Raw genomic sequence first — 17,998 nt, 5'->3', positions numbered from 1 at the left:
TATGAGGTTTGGCTTTCATTATGGCCAGGAATATTAGTTAGTAGCCCTTCAGAAATATAAAAAAAGTGATTCTTAGAAGAATATTCATTACACTTTAAAGAGCTTTTGGAAAAGCTGTACTCCCCGGCAAAGCGAAGAATGATAGCCACGGTGGAGTCATACTGGAGGGAAGGGAATCCCGGGGCTCACTCTCATTCATGTTAATGGATAGCTTCATCTACACCCCAGTGGGAGAAGGAATCTATTGTGAACCGAACTGTTTTCAGTCCTGATGGTTGTTAAATTAATATCTTCTTAAGAAGTCAGGTTATGTTCAACTAGACCATAGGGGAAGTGCCAGCTGCTGTAAAATCACTCCTTAGAGCCGAGTCTCCAAGGCTCTTCTAGCCTACAGATGCTGCATCAGTTTGAAAATTTATTTCTCGGAGGCCAGTTCATTATCATAAATCTTTCTACTGTTCTCACATCCACTACTTTCAAACTCCCCAGTTAAAACAGTAAAATGCACTTATGTGCACCTTTCTTTCCCTTTCCTTCCTGTAGTTATACACTAAGTTTAGCAAAGTCTAAACTTAGAACAAATTTCTTTGCATAATTCGCTTTTTTTTCTGTTTCATTCCTCTATCAGGTGATGATACATTGAAATTATGGGACATCCGACAATTTAATAAGCCACTTTTTTCAGCCTCGGGTCTTCCTACCATGTTCCCAATGTAAGTAGCATATTTTAAATAACTATAAACATAAGAGAATAGAGAAAAAAATTTGTCACTTTAATTCATGTCCTATGTCTTAAAAAGGGACAAGAAGAGTATTTGAAATCTGTTTTTTGAAAGATGCATTTTGTTTTTCCCTTTCATTTGCACATTCTTCAGGCCATAAAACTTTTTTGAAGTGATATACATTCATGTGTCTCTCTGTGTGTATTCTTGGGATAGTAAAAATATTTTAAGAGATTGAATTGTTCTCTTAATATTTGTAAATGAGAAGGTAGGCCTACATATTTGTTGTCTTTTAAAATTTGAGCCCCATTCCATCAAAGCAATCTTCCATAGTTCCTGAACATTATTACGTGTCATTCTCTCAATTTTTTCTTACCATGATCCCCGTCGGTAATTCAGTATACTTCGCTTGGTCAGAGTACCTTGCTCTAGGTAGCTGAACACCATTACCTCCATTCTGTTAAGTTGACAATGGAAGCACTTAAAGGTTTTTCTAAGGCAACTGAGATGGGATTTGAACTTTTAAGTCCTACAATTGGTGCCTAAATAAAACTTTCTATTTTTTTTAGAAATAAAATCTTACATCTGTGTTAAATAATGACCAATAGGGAGAGCGTGAAGGGGATGGAAGCGTCAAACGGAGGAAACTGTGTCATAGCAGAGCATTAATTCTAGCGCGGTCCGTTGCCCATGGCAGTTATCTGTTAAAACGAACAGATGGACAAACAAACATGAATTTATAGCTGATGAGAATTTTTTGAGCTATTATGCCTGCTGCAAGCTATACTAACTACATAACTTCTTTGGATCATGTCTTAGATTATTCACAATCAGGTGGCCAGATCTCTAATAACAAGGGCTCTTGAATCATAGCCATCAATTAGGTTCCAGCAGTTCAACCTGCTCCTCATTTCATGGTCCTTGACTTGACAAAACTCAAATTATTTGGGGATGGTGGCTAGTGGTGGTAAAAAATAATTCCAAAACTGGACAAAATTATCACTTCTTAGACATTAGTCATACCATGTCTATTTGTCTATATCACCGTCAAGGTCTGTCTTGACTTTTTCCCACACTTTAACTTTACATTAAAAAATAGGGTGTGTAGAAGTTTAAAAAGCACAGATTCTGGAATCAGACTGCCTGAGTTCACATCCCAGCTGCGCCACTTTTGTGATCTTGGGCAAGGTTTCTTTAATCTCTCTCTGCCTCAATTTCCTCATCAGTAAAATGGGGATAGTAATATCTACCTCATAGGATTATTGTGAAGATTAAGTGAACTAATATACATGCTTGACTTACGTTGAGCCCTCAATAAGATTACAGTGGTGGTGTTTATGTTTTATTTAACTCACTGCTGTAGCTTATGCTATTGCACTGTTCTTGTCTGTAGGACGGACTGCTGTTTCAGTCCAGATGACAAACTTGTAGTCACCGGGACATCTGTGCAAAGGGGACGTGGCAGTGGCAAGCTTGTTTTCTTTGAGCGCAGGACTTTCCAAAGGGTGTACGAAATAGACATCACGGATGCGGTATGTAAATTCTTCTCTCCTCAGCCTTGCGAATGAAGTTTGCCTCTTAGTCATCTTTTGTTTTGGTTTTAGTTTTTAAATAGAACATAAGTCCTGGCCCTTACGGTGCAATGGTAGATGCTTTTTTCACCAACACAGGAATTCATAATGTAATGCCAACTGGCTGATCGATGCTGTCCCTTCCTCTGACCCAGTATTTCCCATGGGCCCACACTTCAGAATTTTGGCTGGGCCGTGGACGTTTGCCCTCTGCCAACCATTTGGAGGACAGCAGAAGCCGATCACCATGTAGGATCTAGAAAGAAGTGCCCCAAAGGGCGCGTGTTTGTGAGGATTCAGGGATCGTAGGCAGAAGTGAAAGTTATGCCCTCAGAAAGTGATGAATTGTAGCATTGGTCCCTAAACCTTGAAAACTTTGACAGAATTCTGCTTGTCAGAGTTGTCATTGAGGGAAGACTCAGCTTCCACTGAGCTTAATTTCTGTTTAGTTATTGGGAAGTTTAAAACATTTCACAGTTAACTTCTGCCTCTAAAAAAGTCCATTAGTTTTCTTTACATATTTATAAAACACCAGCATGCTTGGGGGCGCCTGGGTGGCTCAGTGGGTTAAAGCCTCTGCCTTCGGCTCAGGTCAGGATCTCAGGATCCCCGCATCGGGCTCTCTGCTCAGCGGGAAGCCTGCATCCTCCTCTCTCTCTGCCTGCTTCTCTGCCTACTTGTAAACTCTGTCTATCAAATGAATAAATAAAATAGTAAAAAAAAAAAACAAACCCAAACCAGCATGCTTGCATGCACTGTTCCACTGATTCATCCATTCCTGTCCCGAGACTGGAGCTGGATATAACACGGTAAGAGTGAAGTTTCCCCGAGGAAAATCCGAATTCCTTTATAGTCTTTTAAAGTATCTATTAGTATTTAGAAGGTAAGGTAAATCATTGTTATTTTCTGAGTATGAAACAGACCTATTAATGTCTGTGCACAATTTCTTTGGCTCACTGTCAAAGCCTTTAGTAATACCCTGTGTCTTAAACAGTGCCCTTATGTAGACTTCTCCACTTCTTTCCTCTCTTTGTAAACAGTTGGGACATATTATGTACTTAAATGATTCAGACAATTGAACAACTGTTTTCAAATCACTAGTAAAAAGCTCCTGTCTCTAATGTTCTAGTATTACCATGTACTCTTAATTTGTAGGCCCTAAATTTGAAACCCTGGTATAGTTAGTTAAAGACAATGAATTAACAATGAGACCGATTCTAGATGAGTACTTAAGTTTTATAGATTCTAATCTCATGACATAATTTGAAATGTACCAGCACTACTAATAATTTTTTGGGGGTACATCCAAGAGCCAACTAAAACACTAGAATCAAAAACATTCTGGACTCTATCAACTTTAATCTCAAAAAATAAAATTATTATAATTGGTTGTTCTAGAAGTAAGCTGTGTTCTGTTATGCCTCTCAATGACTAAACATGTCAGTATTACTCGTGGTTTTTAATTATAATTAAAATTGAAACCTGAATAACTTAAGGGATGTATGATTGCACTTTTAAGAACCCCTGTGTTTTTGTAGTATATAGAACGTGCTGTCTGCTGTGTTGCTCTGAGTTGCTTTTCTAGCTAGATCTTTTGCTCCATAGTATTTACTGCCGTTGCATCTGTTATATGTTTGTTGTCTGTTTTCTTGCATCAGGATGTAAGCCCCCTAGAGCAGAAACTCTATCGTGTTCACCGTGATCTCCTCAGTGCTTAGAACGGTGCCTGACACATAGTTGTTGAATGCGTGAATGGTATACTTGGCAAGTGAATGTAATGATTTCTGTATGTCTTTGGAGAGTGAGGCAGGAGAGGAGTATCTAGGTAAACTGATCTTGTATACCAGAATAAGAAGGTGACTTTATCTTCTGTTTTTTTTGTTTGTGTGTTTGTTAAAGCAAAGGAATGGCACAGTCCGATTTAGTCTTTAGAATTTTATTGAAGTGCAAAGGGTAGATTTACAAGATTTGGTGTCGTGTATGGAGGCTGAGGTTTATTAGTTGGCTGGGCCAGTGTTCCCCGAGATTAAAAAAAAAGAAAAGAAAAGAAAAGGAAAAAGCATATTTTGGAAGAAATTCAGTGCATTGTTGTTGAAATCTGCAGAGCCTCTGGGTGAAGAGAGTAGACAGATAGGTAAGTGAGTTTGGTCCTTAAGGAAAGAAGACACAGTTTGGGGGGAAATATTTACAGTTTATAGTTGAAATGTTGGTTACTGATTAGTTTGATCAAGGAAAGGGCACAAAGGATGGAAAACGTGGGCTGTAGGAAACCCAGACTTTTAAGGGATGAGCAAATGAAGAGAAGCAAACAAAGAACGGTCATTAAGTCAATGGAATATACCTCCTATTGAATTGTCTTAGAAAAGTCAGAAAACAGATTTTGAGATCCATATTAATAGAAGAAGAGAAAATTTCAAATAGGAACAAAAGTGCTACAGCACTTCAAACCAGCTTTTTAAATAATTGATTTAGGATCCGTTTGATTGTATTTTTGTTGTTGTTACTCTCAGACAGCATTGTTTTTGTTTACATAGTGGAATGGTATGGTAAAAGAACTTTAAAATGCCCCTCTGGGGGCGCCTGGGTGACTCAGTGGGTTAAGGCCTCTGCCTTCGGCTCAGGTTATGATCCCGGGGTCCTAAGATCGAGCCCCGCATCGGACACTCTGCTTTGCAAGCAGCCTGTTTCCTCCTCTCTCTCTGCCTGCCTCTCTGCCTACTTGTGATTTCTGTCTGTCAAATAAATAAATAAAATCTTTAAAACATAAAATAAAATGACCGTCTGATCTAAAGTTTGAAGACTTGGAATATAAGAATAAATGTGCTCTTTGGAATGGGTAAAGATAGTGGACATTTTGCTTGAAGGACCAAAAATATCTCTAATTTTATTGTATTTTTGTCACTAAAAACCAGAATAGTCATCTCTTTTGGAAATACCGCACTCTGCTGCTGTAAGGTACTTACTGTGTTGAGTTTTAATTTACATAAATGGCAACATCTCATTCTTTTTGTTTGTTTGTTTGTTTGGGGTTTGTTTGGGGGGGGGTTAAAACTCCTCTTATTTGTATCATGAATTGTACAATCTCCAGTTCTTTTTGTCGCTAGAATATCCTAGCTATAGCATCGATGCCTGGATCAGACTTGTAGAATCGCTATGCTGAAGACTTGGAGCTCCAAACAAATGTTTAGAAAATGTGTTTCTTCAAAGTTGTTATGACTCCAGGTGATTTCTTCTGGTTTTTAGTTCTATGGAATGAGGTCACTTTGTCCATTTCTCTTCGCAACGTCTCATTCTTAATACCAGCATTTAGTGGTGTGCTTGCTTGACTAGACACAGAAAACGGTGGCTTTAGGTCTATCGTAGATGAGTCCATTTACTTCAGCAAAGTATGAGGGATTGTATTCTCACACTCTCTTCTAAAACGAAATAAACCCCTAGGTGGCTATATTTTAGAATGCCAAGCTTCACATGTATATGGAGCCAAACATTGTTTTCAGTCAAGGAGATTAACAACTCTACAGTTGCCTAATAACTAAAAACTCTACTACAAGCTTCACAATAAATAGCTTTTAAAAATAAAATTATTTGTATTTTCCCTAGTTATTTTTGAAACAAACTTAAAGGAAACAATGGTTTTAATTCTATTCTCGTATTGTTATATGCTCTGAAATTTTTTTTCTCTTCGATGTAGAGACTCTCTTCACTAGGAGATAACAAACGTTTCTTTAACATGTACCATTTTTATTGTATAATGTTCATACACATTTTACAATTCTGCTGGTGTTATTTTTAGATGTTTCTTTATAGTCCCTCAAGTGTTCCCTCAAGTGAAAAAAATAGCATATTTCTCATTGTCATCTAATTTTTTTATGATTTGAGTAGTGTGCTTAGCCTCTTTTCTAAGATAAATTTCAGAATATAACTTGAATTTAGTGAGTTTACAAACTCACTTTAGTTCTTGTGTAAGATGGGACCCTAAGCTTTTGTATATTGCATAAAAGGCTAACCATTACTTATTTTATTTGATGAAAGTATGAAAGAGAAAGTATGAGAGAGAAAGAATGGACGAAATATAATTTGGAGATGCTATATCAATTTAAAAAATTTATGTTTAATCGAAACCACAATGAGATACCACTTCACACCAGTCAGAATAGCTAAAATTCACAAGTCAGGAAATGACAGATGCTGGTGAGGATGCGGAAAAAGGGGAACCCTACTACACTGTTGGAGGGAATGCAAGCTGGTGCAATCACTCTGAAAAACAGCATGGGTGTTACTAAAAAAGTTGAAAATAGAGCTACCCTGTGACCCAGCAATTGCACTACTGGGTATTTACCCTAAAGATACAAATGTAGTGATCTGAAGGGACACGTACACCCGAATGTTTATAGCAGCAATGTCCACAATAGCCAAACTATGGAAAGAACCTAGATGTCCATCAGCAGATGAATGGATAAAGAAGAGGTGGTATATATACACAATGGAATACTATGCAGCCATCAAAAGAAATGAAATCTTGCCAGTTGCGATGATGTGGCTGGAACTAGAGGGTATTATGCTGAGCGAAATAAGTCAGTCAGAGAATGACAATTATCATATGATCTCCCTGAGATGAGGAAGTTGAGAAGCAATGTCAGGGATTTGGGGGCTAGGAAGAATAAAAGAATAAATGAAGCAAGATAGGATCAGGAGGGAGACAAAGCATAAGAGACTCTTAATCTCACAAAACAAACTGAGGGTTGCCCGCGGGAGGGGAGTAGAGAGAGAGGGGTCGGGTTATGGACATTGGGGAAGGTATGTGCTATGGTGAGTGCTGTGAGGTGTGTAAACCTGGCAATTCACAGACCTGTACCCCTGGGGCTAATAATACATTATATGTCAATAAAAAAAAATCTGGAAAAAAAGATTTATGTTTAGAAGAAACAGACATTTTCAGGCCTTTATAAACTTCCAGTTATTCAGGAGAGGTCCTGAAATAATGTTATGGACTATTATTAGCTTAGTAATTTTTCATCAAACTATAATCAGTTTTAAAATGACTAACAGAATTTTCTTTTTCACTAATGCAAATCAGAAGACATGGTTTATGCAATTATACTAGCATATTAACATTTATACTCTTTAACCCAAGCATAATGGACTAAAGTTTTTGACCTGGTGTTATTTAGGATGGTGGCCTCTCTCAGCTGCTTTTGGCAATATTTAAAAGAAATAGCTGGTGTTCCCTTGGGTAAAGAGGAAAAAAAGTAGGAAGGAAAAAAGCCAGAAATCTCACCCTTGATCCTATGATTCTTCGATTTCTTTGTTAGCTTACTTTGGTGTGGAACCTTTATTTCTGCATACACTGACTGAACAAAGTGAGGAATAGAAAAAAAAAATCAAACCTATATTTATAAAACAGAGCTGCATATCTAGTACAGCTGATCTGGTATAAGGCTGCTGAAGGGAAGGGAAGGGAAATTTGCTTGAATATTTTCAACCAGACTGCTTTATTTTATTCATTCATTCATTTTTCAGCTAGTCTGCTTTTGGTATTTTAATTGTATTTTTCTGATTATAAAAGTAGTACATATTAAATCCAAAAAATTGACACCATAGAAAAGATCATTAAGAAAGTAAATGTCTAATCATATCACCCATAGATTATTCTCAGATATGACATTTAAATTAATACATTTTGATGTCCAAGAAAATGGCTCTATTTGTTAACCTAAAGAATGGCATATAGCATACAATGAAAATATTACCACTTTCATTTCACATAAAAAGTTTTTGTGTTTTTATTTAGGAGAGTATATTGATATTTTAAATCCAAAAAGAATGGAGGGAAAGAAGAAATGGGTATAATAGGCCATAAATAGGAGACTCTTCACCAAACTGGCTGTTTATCTTAATTTATGAGTATAAGGGACATGCTGACCATTAAGACTACAATCATTCTTCATTACTTGTACATATGTAAAAGCAGAAAGGTCATTCAAATTAATGGATATTCCAGACATCCTCAGAATTGGTTTTGGAAAGTGTCTTTGTTCTTACGTATGAGTCTAAATAGAACAACTCTGGAAATTCACTTGAAACAAATTAATGAAGCTATGCTTGTGAAAGCTTGTCTCTGGAGAATTGAGGAACTCACCTGTTCTGTATCATCCTGGGAATAGACTAATGATCTGTCTCACTGATACAAGGTTCCACCTCTTTAAAAGTTTTCTGGATATAAAGGAGTCCAGCAGTGTCTTTGCCCAGTCAGGGTTGTACAAGGAACAGGACACAGAGGGAACTTGAGCTATTGGCAGTGCAAATGCCAACTGAAAATAAACCCGAAAGAAAGACTATATTTGGCATTTGTCTGCCTTCTAAAATGTAGTGAAACCTTCTTAATATGAAGCATAGGGGATGGAAGAAATGGACTTCGAGTTTAGCTTTCCACTATCTGATTTTTATGGAAGAGCAATCAGGCAGCTGGTTAACTAGGGAACAGCAGTTGCTTTGAATTATATATTATCTTGGATAAAGCACCATCAGCTTAATGAAGTTTTGCTATAATTCACTTTCTTGGGAGGATTAAACAATGCAAATTCTAGATGGATACTGATTAACCTATTTGTACTTACTAAAATGGGTATATTTTTCCCATAGCCAAGTGATAAAACAGTATATTCAATGTAGATATTTAGAACATTTGCTCGTTGGAAACAGAAAGGCAGGGTACAGGAGCACTGGTTGTTTCCTAGTCTTCTGAGATGTATGAATATTTGATGAAAAACTTCAGAGAATTGTTTGTTCTAGCTCTGTGAAAAATGTCAATGGTATTTTGATAGGGACTGCAAACAATCCTAAAATATGTATGAAACCATAAAAGACCCCAAATAGCCAGGGGAATATTGAAAAAGAAAACCAAAGCTGGGACATCACAATGCCTGACTTCAAGTTCTATTATAAAACTGTGATCATCAAGACAGCATGGTACTGGCCCAGAAACAAACACATTGTTCAATGGAACAGAATCAGAGAGCCCAGAAATGGACCCTCGACTCTATGATCAACTAATCTTTGACAAAGCAGGAAACAATTTCCAATGGGAAAAAAAGGCAGTCTCTTCAATAAATGGTATTAGGAAAATTGGACAGCCACATGCAGAAGAATGAAACTGGACCATTGTCTCACACCATACACAAAGATAAATTTTAAATGGATGAAAGACCTCAGTGTGAGACAGGAATCCATCAAAATCCTAGGTAACACAGAGAGTAACCTCTTCGACCTTGGCGGCAGCAACTTCTTGCAAGATACATCTCTGAAGGCAAGGGAAACAAAAGCAAAAATGAACTATTGGGACCTCATCAAGATAAAAGGCTTCTGGGGCACCTGGGTGGCTCAGTTGGTTAAGCGACTGCTTTCGGCTCAGGTCATGATCTTGGAGTCCCGGAATCGAGTCTCGCATTGGGCTCCCTACTCTGCAGGGAGTCTGCTTCTCCCTCTAACCCTCCCCCTCTCTCATGCTGTCTCTCTCTCATTCTCTCTCTCAAATAATAAATAAATAAAATATATTTTTTTAAAAAGCTTCTGCACAGCAAAGGAAACAGTCAACAAAACTAAAAGGCAACCTACAGAATGGGAGAAGATATTTGCAAATGACATAAAGGGCTGGTATCCTTTTTCTAAAAAGAACTTATCAAACTCAACACCCCACCCAGAAAACAAGTAATCCAGTCAAGAAATGGGCAGAAGACATCTAAAGACATTTCTTCAAAGAAGACATCCAAATGCCCAACAGACACATGAAAAAATATTCCACATCACTTGGCATCAGGGAACTATAAATCAGTACCACAATGAGATACCACCTTGCACCAGTTAGAATGGCTAAAATGAACAAAACAGGGGACAACAAATGGTGAGGATGCAGGGAAAGGGGAACCCTCTTACACTATTGGTGAGAATGCAAGCTGGTGGAGCCACTCTGGAAAACAGTATGGAGGTTCCTCAAGAAGTTTAAAATAGAGCTACCCTACAACCCAGCAATTGTACTACTGAGTAGTTACATCAAAGATACAGATGTAGTGAAAAGAAGGGACACTGCATCCCAATGTTCATAGCAGCAATGTCCCCAGTAGCCAAACTGTGGAAAGAGCTGAGATGTCCTTCAACAGATGACTGGTTAGAGAAGATGTGGTTCATATATGTAATGGAATATTATTCAGCCATCAGAAAGGATGAATACCCACCATTTACATCAACAAGGATGGAACTGGAGGGGATTATGCTCAGTGAAATAAGTCAGTCAGGGAAAGACAATGATCATATGATTTTACTCTATGTGGAGTGTAAGAAATAGTGCAGAGGATCCTAGCGGAAGGGAGGGAAAACCAAATGGGAAGAAATCAGAGAGGGAGACAAACCATGAGAGACTCTTGACTCTGGGAAACAAACTGAAGGTTATAGAAAGGGTGGTAGGTATGGCAGGGTTGGGTGACTGGGTGATGGACCTTAAGGAGGGCACACGATGTGATGAGTGAGCACTGGGTGTTATATGCAACTAATGAATCATTGAACACTAAATCAAAAACTAATGATGTACTATATGTTGGCTATTGAATTAAACAAACAAACACAGACAGGAGTAAGTAGAAGATAATGGAGTTCTTGTACTGCCAGTGCTAATCTGCAGTGCAGCAGTTAACATGGTTCTTTCTCTAGCACTGCCTTTTCAGGGTCAAGAGCTTCCAGGATGGCTATTAGGACAGTGTTTTACTGTCAAGATGATCACACAGTGATCAGCCACTACTCCTTTCCGTAGGCGTATTTTCTTTAATCACTGAAGAAAAGATATGTCATTAGGCTGTGATGAAAAACAGTATTGCATTATTGCTGCTTTCATGGTTTGGATTACTAAATTCTTTCTTGGGATTTCATGAAGTAAGCGGCATACTTACCAGACTTCAATTTAAATGTTACCTGGACCTCAGCTGGAGTCCCCTGCTAAGTTAGCTGTTAGCTTCACAATGTTTGGGGGTGGGGGGAGGGGTGGGGGCTGGTATTACTTGATTAAGTTACTTCTCATTACATGAAAAGCTATCATGTTATGGGTGTTCCAGGACAAGTTCTCAGGATTTGAGGAATACAGTTGAGTGCTCATCTGTAGGCACATGCAAATAGATTTCATGGTAATATCTGCTTTATCAAATCTAAATGTTTTAAGTAAGGAAAATGATATGAACTAGTTTAGTGCTGATTCTTTTTTTTTTTTTTAATGATACAGTAAAATGTATCTTTTTAAAAAATGTACAGGGACGCCTTGGGCAGCTGTCTTCAGCTCTTCAGTTCAGTTCATGGTCCTGGCGCCCCAGGATTGGGTCCCACATTGGGCTCCTTGCTCCTCGGTGACCCTGCTTCTCCCTATGCCTCTGCCTGCCTGTGTTCTCTCTCTCTCTGACAAGTAAATAAATAAAGTCTTTAAAAAAATCAATCAGTAAATAAATTTAGCTGTGCAGAAGCTTTTGATTTTGATGAAGTCCCAAAAGTTTATTTTCGCTTTTGTTTCCTTTGCCTTTGGAGACATATCTTGAAAGAAGTTGCTGTGGCTGATATCGAAGAGATTACTGCCTATGTTCTCCTCTAGGATTCTGATGGATTCCTGTCTCACATTGAGGTCTTTTATCCATTTTGAGTTGATCTTTGTGTACGGTGTAAGAGAATGGTCGAGTTTCATTCTTCTTCATATAGCTGTCCAATTTTCCCAGCACCGTTTATTGAAGAGACTGTCTTTTTTCCACTGCATATTTTTTCCTGTTTTGTCGAAAATTAATTGACCATAGAGTTGAGGGTCCATATCTGGGCTCTCTACTCTGTTCCACTGGTCTATGTGTCAGCAAAGGAAACAGTCAAAAAAACAAAGAGGCAACCCACAGAATGGGAGAAGATATTTGCAAATGACAGTATAGACAAAAGGTTGATATCCAGGATCTATAATGAACTCCTCAAACTCAACACACACAAAACAGACAATCATATCAAAAAATGGGCAGAAGATATGAACAGACACTTCTCCAATGAAGACATACAAATGGCTATCAGACACATGATAAAAGGGTCATCATCACTAGCCATTAGGGAGATTCAAATTAAAACCACATTGAGATACCACCTTACACCAGTTAGAATGGCCAAAATGAACAAGACAGGAAACAACATGTGTTGGAGGGGATATGGAGAAAGGGGAATCCTCTTCTACTGTTGGTGGGAACGCAAGTTGGTGTAGCCACTTTGGAGAACAGTGTGGAGATTCCTCAAGAAATTATAAATAGAACTTCCCTATGACCCTGCAATTGCACTCCTGGGTATTTACCCCAAAGATACAGATGTCGTGAAAAGAAGGGCCATCTGTACCCCAATGTTTATAGCAGCAATGGCCATGGTCACCAAATTGTGGAAAGAACCAAGATGCCCTTCAACGGATGAATGGATAAGGAAAATGTGGTCCATATACACTATGGAGTATTATGCCTTCATCAGAAAGGATGAATACCCAACTTTTGTAGCAACATGGACGGGACTGGAAGAGATTATGCTGAGTGAAATAAGTCAAGCAGAGTCAATTATCATATGGTTTCACTTATTTGTGGAGCATAACAAATAGCATGGAGGACATGGGGAGTTAGGAGAAGGAAGTTGGGGGAAATTGGAAGGGGAGGTGAACCATGAGAGACTATGGACTTTGAAAAACAATCTGAGGGTTTTGAAGTGGCAGGGGGGTGGGAGGTCGGGGTACCAGGTGGTGGGTATTATAGAGGGCACAGATTGCATGGAGCACTGGGTATGATGAAAAAATAATGAATACTGTTATGCTGAAAATAAATAATAAATTTTAAAAATAAAATAAAATAAATAATAAATTTAAAAAATGCTTTAAAATAAAAAAATAAAAAGTGTACAGTTCTGTGACTTTTAGTGCATGTATGGATTCGTGTAGCTGCCGTCAGTACAATCAGGATACAGAAGAGTTCTGTCACCCCCCTCCCAAACTCCTTTGTGCTGTCCCACTGTAGCCGCTCTCTCACCTCTTCCCCTGCACCCCCCTTCCCAACCCCTAGCATTCACTGGTCTCCACTGTAGTGATGGCTTTTCAGCCTGGGTGGCTCAGTTGGTTAAGCAGCTGCCTTCGGCTCAGGTCATGATCCCGGCGTCCTGGGATCGAGTCCCACATCGGGCTCCTTGCTTGGCAGGGAGCCTGCTTCTCCCTCTGCCTCTGCCTGCCATTCTGTCTGCCTGTGCTCGCTCTCTCCCCCTCTCTCTCTCTGATAAATAAATAAAATCTTTAAAAAAAAATAAAGAATGTGTTCTAAATGGACTCATACAGCATGTAACCTTTTTAGATCAACTTCTTTATCATAATAATTATTATTATTACTATTATGTTCAGTTAGACCAGCTTCTTTTAGCAGAATGCTTTTGAGACTCATCCAGGTTATGGTGTGTATGAAGAGTTTGTTACATTTTATTGCTGAGTAGTATTCTACTGTGTGGACATAGCCCATTTTATCTTATTACAGGATGTTTGGTTGTTTCCACTTTTTGGAGATTATAGATACAGCTGCCATCAGCATTCACATATAAGTTTTTGTGTGAACAGAAGCCTTTGTTTCTGTAGAGTAAATACCTAAGAGTAGGCTTGTTGGGTCATACAGTGAGTATGTGATGATTTTTTTTTTAACTTTATTAAGATTTTTTTTTTAATTTATTTGACAGACAGAGGTAACAAGTATGCAGAGAGGCAGGCAGAGAGAGAGGAGGAAGCAGGCTCCCCACTGAGCAGAGAGCCTGATGCGGGGCTCGATCCCAGGACCCTGGGATCATGACCTGAGCCGAAGGCAGAAGCTTTAACCCACTGAGCCACCCAGGTGCCCCTTTGATGATTTTTATAAGAAAATACCAAGCCATTCTTCAGAGTAACAGTACCATTTTGCATTTCCACCAATGGTGTATTTGTTTTCCATTTGCTCCGTATCCTTAACGACAGTTTGTGTTGTGGACACTTTTTGTTTTATACATTCTAATAGGTGTGGAATGGTCTCTCCTCAGCTTATAATTTGCATTTTTCTAACTGGCTAATGATGGCGAATATCTTCATGTGCTCTTTGTCTGCTGTTACTCTCTTTCGTGAAGCACCTGTTAAGTATTTTTGCCCATTTTTAAATCAGGTTGTTTGTTTTCTTACTTGTAAGTTTTGAGAATCCTCTATATATTCTAGACACCAAGTTCTTTTTAGGATAAGTTTTTTTTAGGATATCTGCAAATATTTTCTCCTAGTTAGTTGCTTATTTTTTTCTTAATAGTGGCTTAATGAAACAAAAGATTTTGAATTTGATACAGTCCGAATTACAGGCTTTTTTTTCTTTTATAAAGTGTAGTTTGGTGTCATATCTTAGAACTCCTTGACTGACCCCAGGTCACTCATATTTTCTTCTGTAAGTTTTATGTTTTGTATTTAGGTCTAGTGGTCCATTTTGGGCTTAATTTTATGTAATAGAGGGAGACATACATTGATAGGTCCATCCAGGTCTAAGGTAAGGCTCAAGCACAAAATTTAAGGAGGTGCCAAAAATCTCAGTAAAAGATAAATGACATTTTAACACAACATTATAAAAAATGAAAATACAAAAAATCCATGATGAATAAAATATCAGTATTTTAAATAAAAATGGGATGAGTAACAAGGCTGTGCCAAGGTGAAAGCAAAAGGGAAACTGAGCTGGACTGGGCTGTCTTTTTCAAAATTTTGATATTTTATGCATCAAAGATTTTGGGGCGGAGTAGTAGGAAGTACTAGAATAAGGGAAATAGTAAACTCTTCTGTTTCAGTGATGTTCTGAATTCTGGACTAATTCCCCAATCTACCTACTACTACTGTTTACTTTTCAGAGTCCTCAAATAGGTGCTCTGTGCCTTCTGTATTATATAACTGCATTTGGAAGGCAAGACTGAGTGGATTGTTTCCTCTGTCTCGCCTAAAACCAGTCCTTCCTTCCTTTCTCTCTCCCTACTTTCCTTCCTGTTTTCCTTAACTTCCTTCGTTCCTTCCTTCCTTGAAAAAAAATTACAATGGTAATGGAAAATACATAATGGAATAGTACAGATTGCAGCAGATGTGCCTAGAAGGAAGCTTCTAATATCCCTGCACATTTGCAGGGACATTTATATTGTAGGAAGTAAAATAATGTCATTGATCCTGGTGTGAGTCACTTCTCTTACTATGGTGGTGTATTCCCTTGATGTAACTGCCACAGGCAAAGCTACTGGCTTTTGCTTAATCAGCTGCCATCTGGCATCAAGCATACTTTGTTTAGTTTCTCAATATTATCTTCCGGAGTCCATCTCCTTGCCTACCTGAGAACTATGCCTTAATTCTTCTATGTGAAATTTAGAGTTAATTTTAACAGATTTTACAACCCTTCCAAAGAGTTCATTCCTTTTGTTGAAATCCCTTACTATCAGATCTTTTTTTATTTTTTTCCTGTACTTGAGCCTCACATTCTTAAGCTTAGAGCCCACATCCTTTACGGGAGTCCTCATGGAGTTGGAGAACAGCTGGTCAACATCCTCTGTTTCCTCTATTACAAAGTTACTGTTTTGTCTACGAGAACCAAACTTAGTTTTTTTTTTTTAACATTTCCTTGTGGGTCATATTGTCTCAACATTTTTGTTATCTCTGATCCTCTCTTTTCAGCCGTTCTTTTCCTTGAAATAATGCTTGCTGTAGGGATTCATTCAAAACCTATGGTGAGATGTCCTTCCTGTCATTATCTCTTTGATCATCTATTTGAAAAGATCTTATTTTGAGAGTTACGTCGAGATGAAGTGCCAGTCACGTGCTGCTCTAAGCTTCATAAATCAATGAAAGCAAAAGAATGAGGACCAAAAGGAGAGCTCATTCAGTTTAATAGTTTACTTATTTTCTAGAGACATTTACGCTGTATCGTGCTATATTTAAAGACATCTACTACTTATTGGTATTAGCGATTTCAAAGAAATGATTTCTGTTTACTGTTTTGCTTCCATTTCTGGACCTACAAAAACAATAGCAAAAGTCACTATTACCCTTTTGGTTAAATAGAAACATTTTTTCTCTTCTCTACAGTCTTGTACTTGATGTTCTTTTAATTGGTATTTAAATTTATTTGTAGGTCCTTGTATAGATATGATTGCCATGAATGGTTAAGGTGGATGAAGAATTAGCCACTGGATAATACAACCCTGAAGGAGAAACATACTTGACTCCTTTATAAAATAACAGAAAAGGAGAACTTGATTTTATAGATTTTTGAAGCTGTTCAGAATCGTACACTCTTCTTTATACAGTGTGAAACCATACAGTGCAATGATGACTAGTGCTCTGTTGTCTAACCCCAGCACCGTATTATGTCCTGCTGATAGCAGACCAGTGAAGGACTTGATGTCTTATAGGACATTCTGTGACAATTTTTCCTCTCCCAACCTGAATTTGATGAACGATCTTTAGTAACAAGTTACAAGTTTTCCAGCTGTTTTGTCGGATCTCTGGCCAGACAATTATATATAGTGTGGGGAAGAAAGAGGTCTATAATTAACACATATCCCAGGATAGTGGTTTTTTTTTTCTTTTTTTGGAGTGATATAATGCTTTGTCATGTGTGAGGAGGAGTTGTGAGACCCCCCCAAAGGGCTAAGTGAAAGAGTATGATTTGTAAAACATTTTTACCATACTGTATTAAGATAAATAGTGCTTTACATATCCTATATAGTTCATTTTTTTAAAAGATTTTATTTATTTGACAGAGAGACACAGTGAACAGCAAGAGAGGGAACACTAGCAGGGGAAGTGGGAGAGGGAGAAGCAGGCTTCCCACTGAGCAAGGAGCCTGATATGGGGCTCGATCCCAAGACCTGGGATTATGACCTGAGCCGAAGGCAGTGGCCTAATGGCTGAGCCACCCAGGTGCCCTTATATAGTTCATTTTTGAAGGTTCAACTTTTCTTGTTTGGTTTGGTTTGCTTGGTTTTACATAGCTGATAATTTCCAAGATTTAATGACGTGTATTTCTTACCTTGTATAGGGATTTAATGGCTTTACCTACTTGTGCTTTGTTTACTCATATAAACAAAGGATTTATGGTTATTATCTTTATGCGCATATCTATTTTTCTTAAAATTTGAAGTCCAGTGTAGTTAACATACAGTGTTATATTAAATATGCTTCAGATGTACAATATAGTAACTCAACAATTCTTAACATTACTCAGTATTCATAATTATAAGTGTACTTATATCCCCTTTATTTATTTCACTCATCCTCCAACCCACCTCCCCACTGGTAACCATCAGTTCTCTATAATTAAGAGTCTGTTTTTTGGGTTGTCCTTTTTTTTCTTTGCTTCTTTGTTTCGTTCGATCAGTTTCACATATGAGTGTGGTTATGGTATTTGCCTTTGTCTGACTGACATATTTTACTTAGAATTATACCCTCTAGATCCATCTTTGTTGTTGGAAATGGCAAGATATTATTATTATTTTTTTTATGTCTGAGTAATAGTCTGTTGTATATATATATATACCACTTCTTCATCCATTCATCTATTGGTGGGCACTTGGGTTGCTTCTGTAATTTGGCTGTTGTAAATAATGATGCAATACGCTAGGGGGCACATATCTTTTTGAATTGATATT

The 17,998-nt window shown here is 37.9% G+C and overlaps 1 protein-coding gene across 1 annotated transcript in view; it reads left to right on the top strand.

The window, feature by feature from the left end:
• Nucleotides 1-17,998, top strand: part of WDR70 (WD repeat domain 70) — a 307,839-nt gene that overhangs the window by 254,491 nt on the left and 35,350 nt on the right. Inside the window, exons 12-13 of the mRNA XM_044232523.1 lie at nucleotides 629-713; nucleotides 2,116-2,254. Of these exons, the coding sequence (XP_044088458.1) occupies nucleotides 629-713; nucleotides 2,116-2,254 (224 nt within the window). The remainder of the gene's footprint in view (nucleotides 1-628; nucleotides 714-2,115; nucleotides 2,255-17,998) is intronic.

This window comes from Neovison vison, chromosome 1, assembly GCF_020171115.1.
Source record: "Neovison vison isolate M4711 chromosome 1, ASM_NN_V1, whole genome shotgun sequence".
In the NCBI taxonomy this organism is placed as follows: domain Eukaryota; kingdom Metazoa; phylum Chordata; class Mammalia; order Carnivora; family Mustelidae; genus Neogale; species Neogale vison.
The sequence above is the reverse complement of the archived record's forward strand: the minus strand, read 5'-3'. Positions and strand labels throughout refer to the sequence as shown.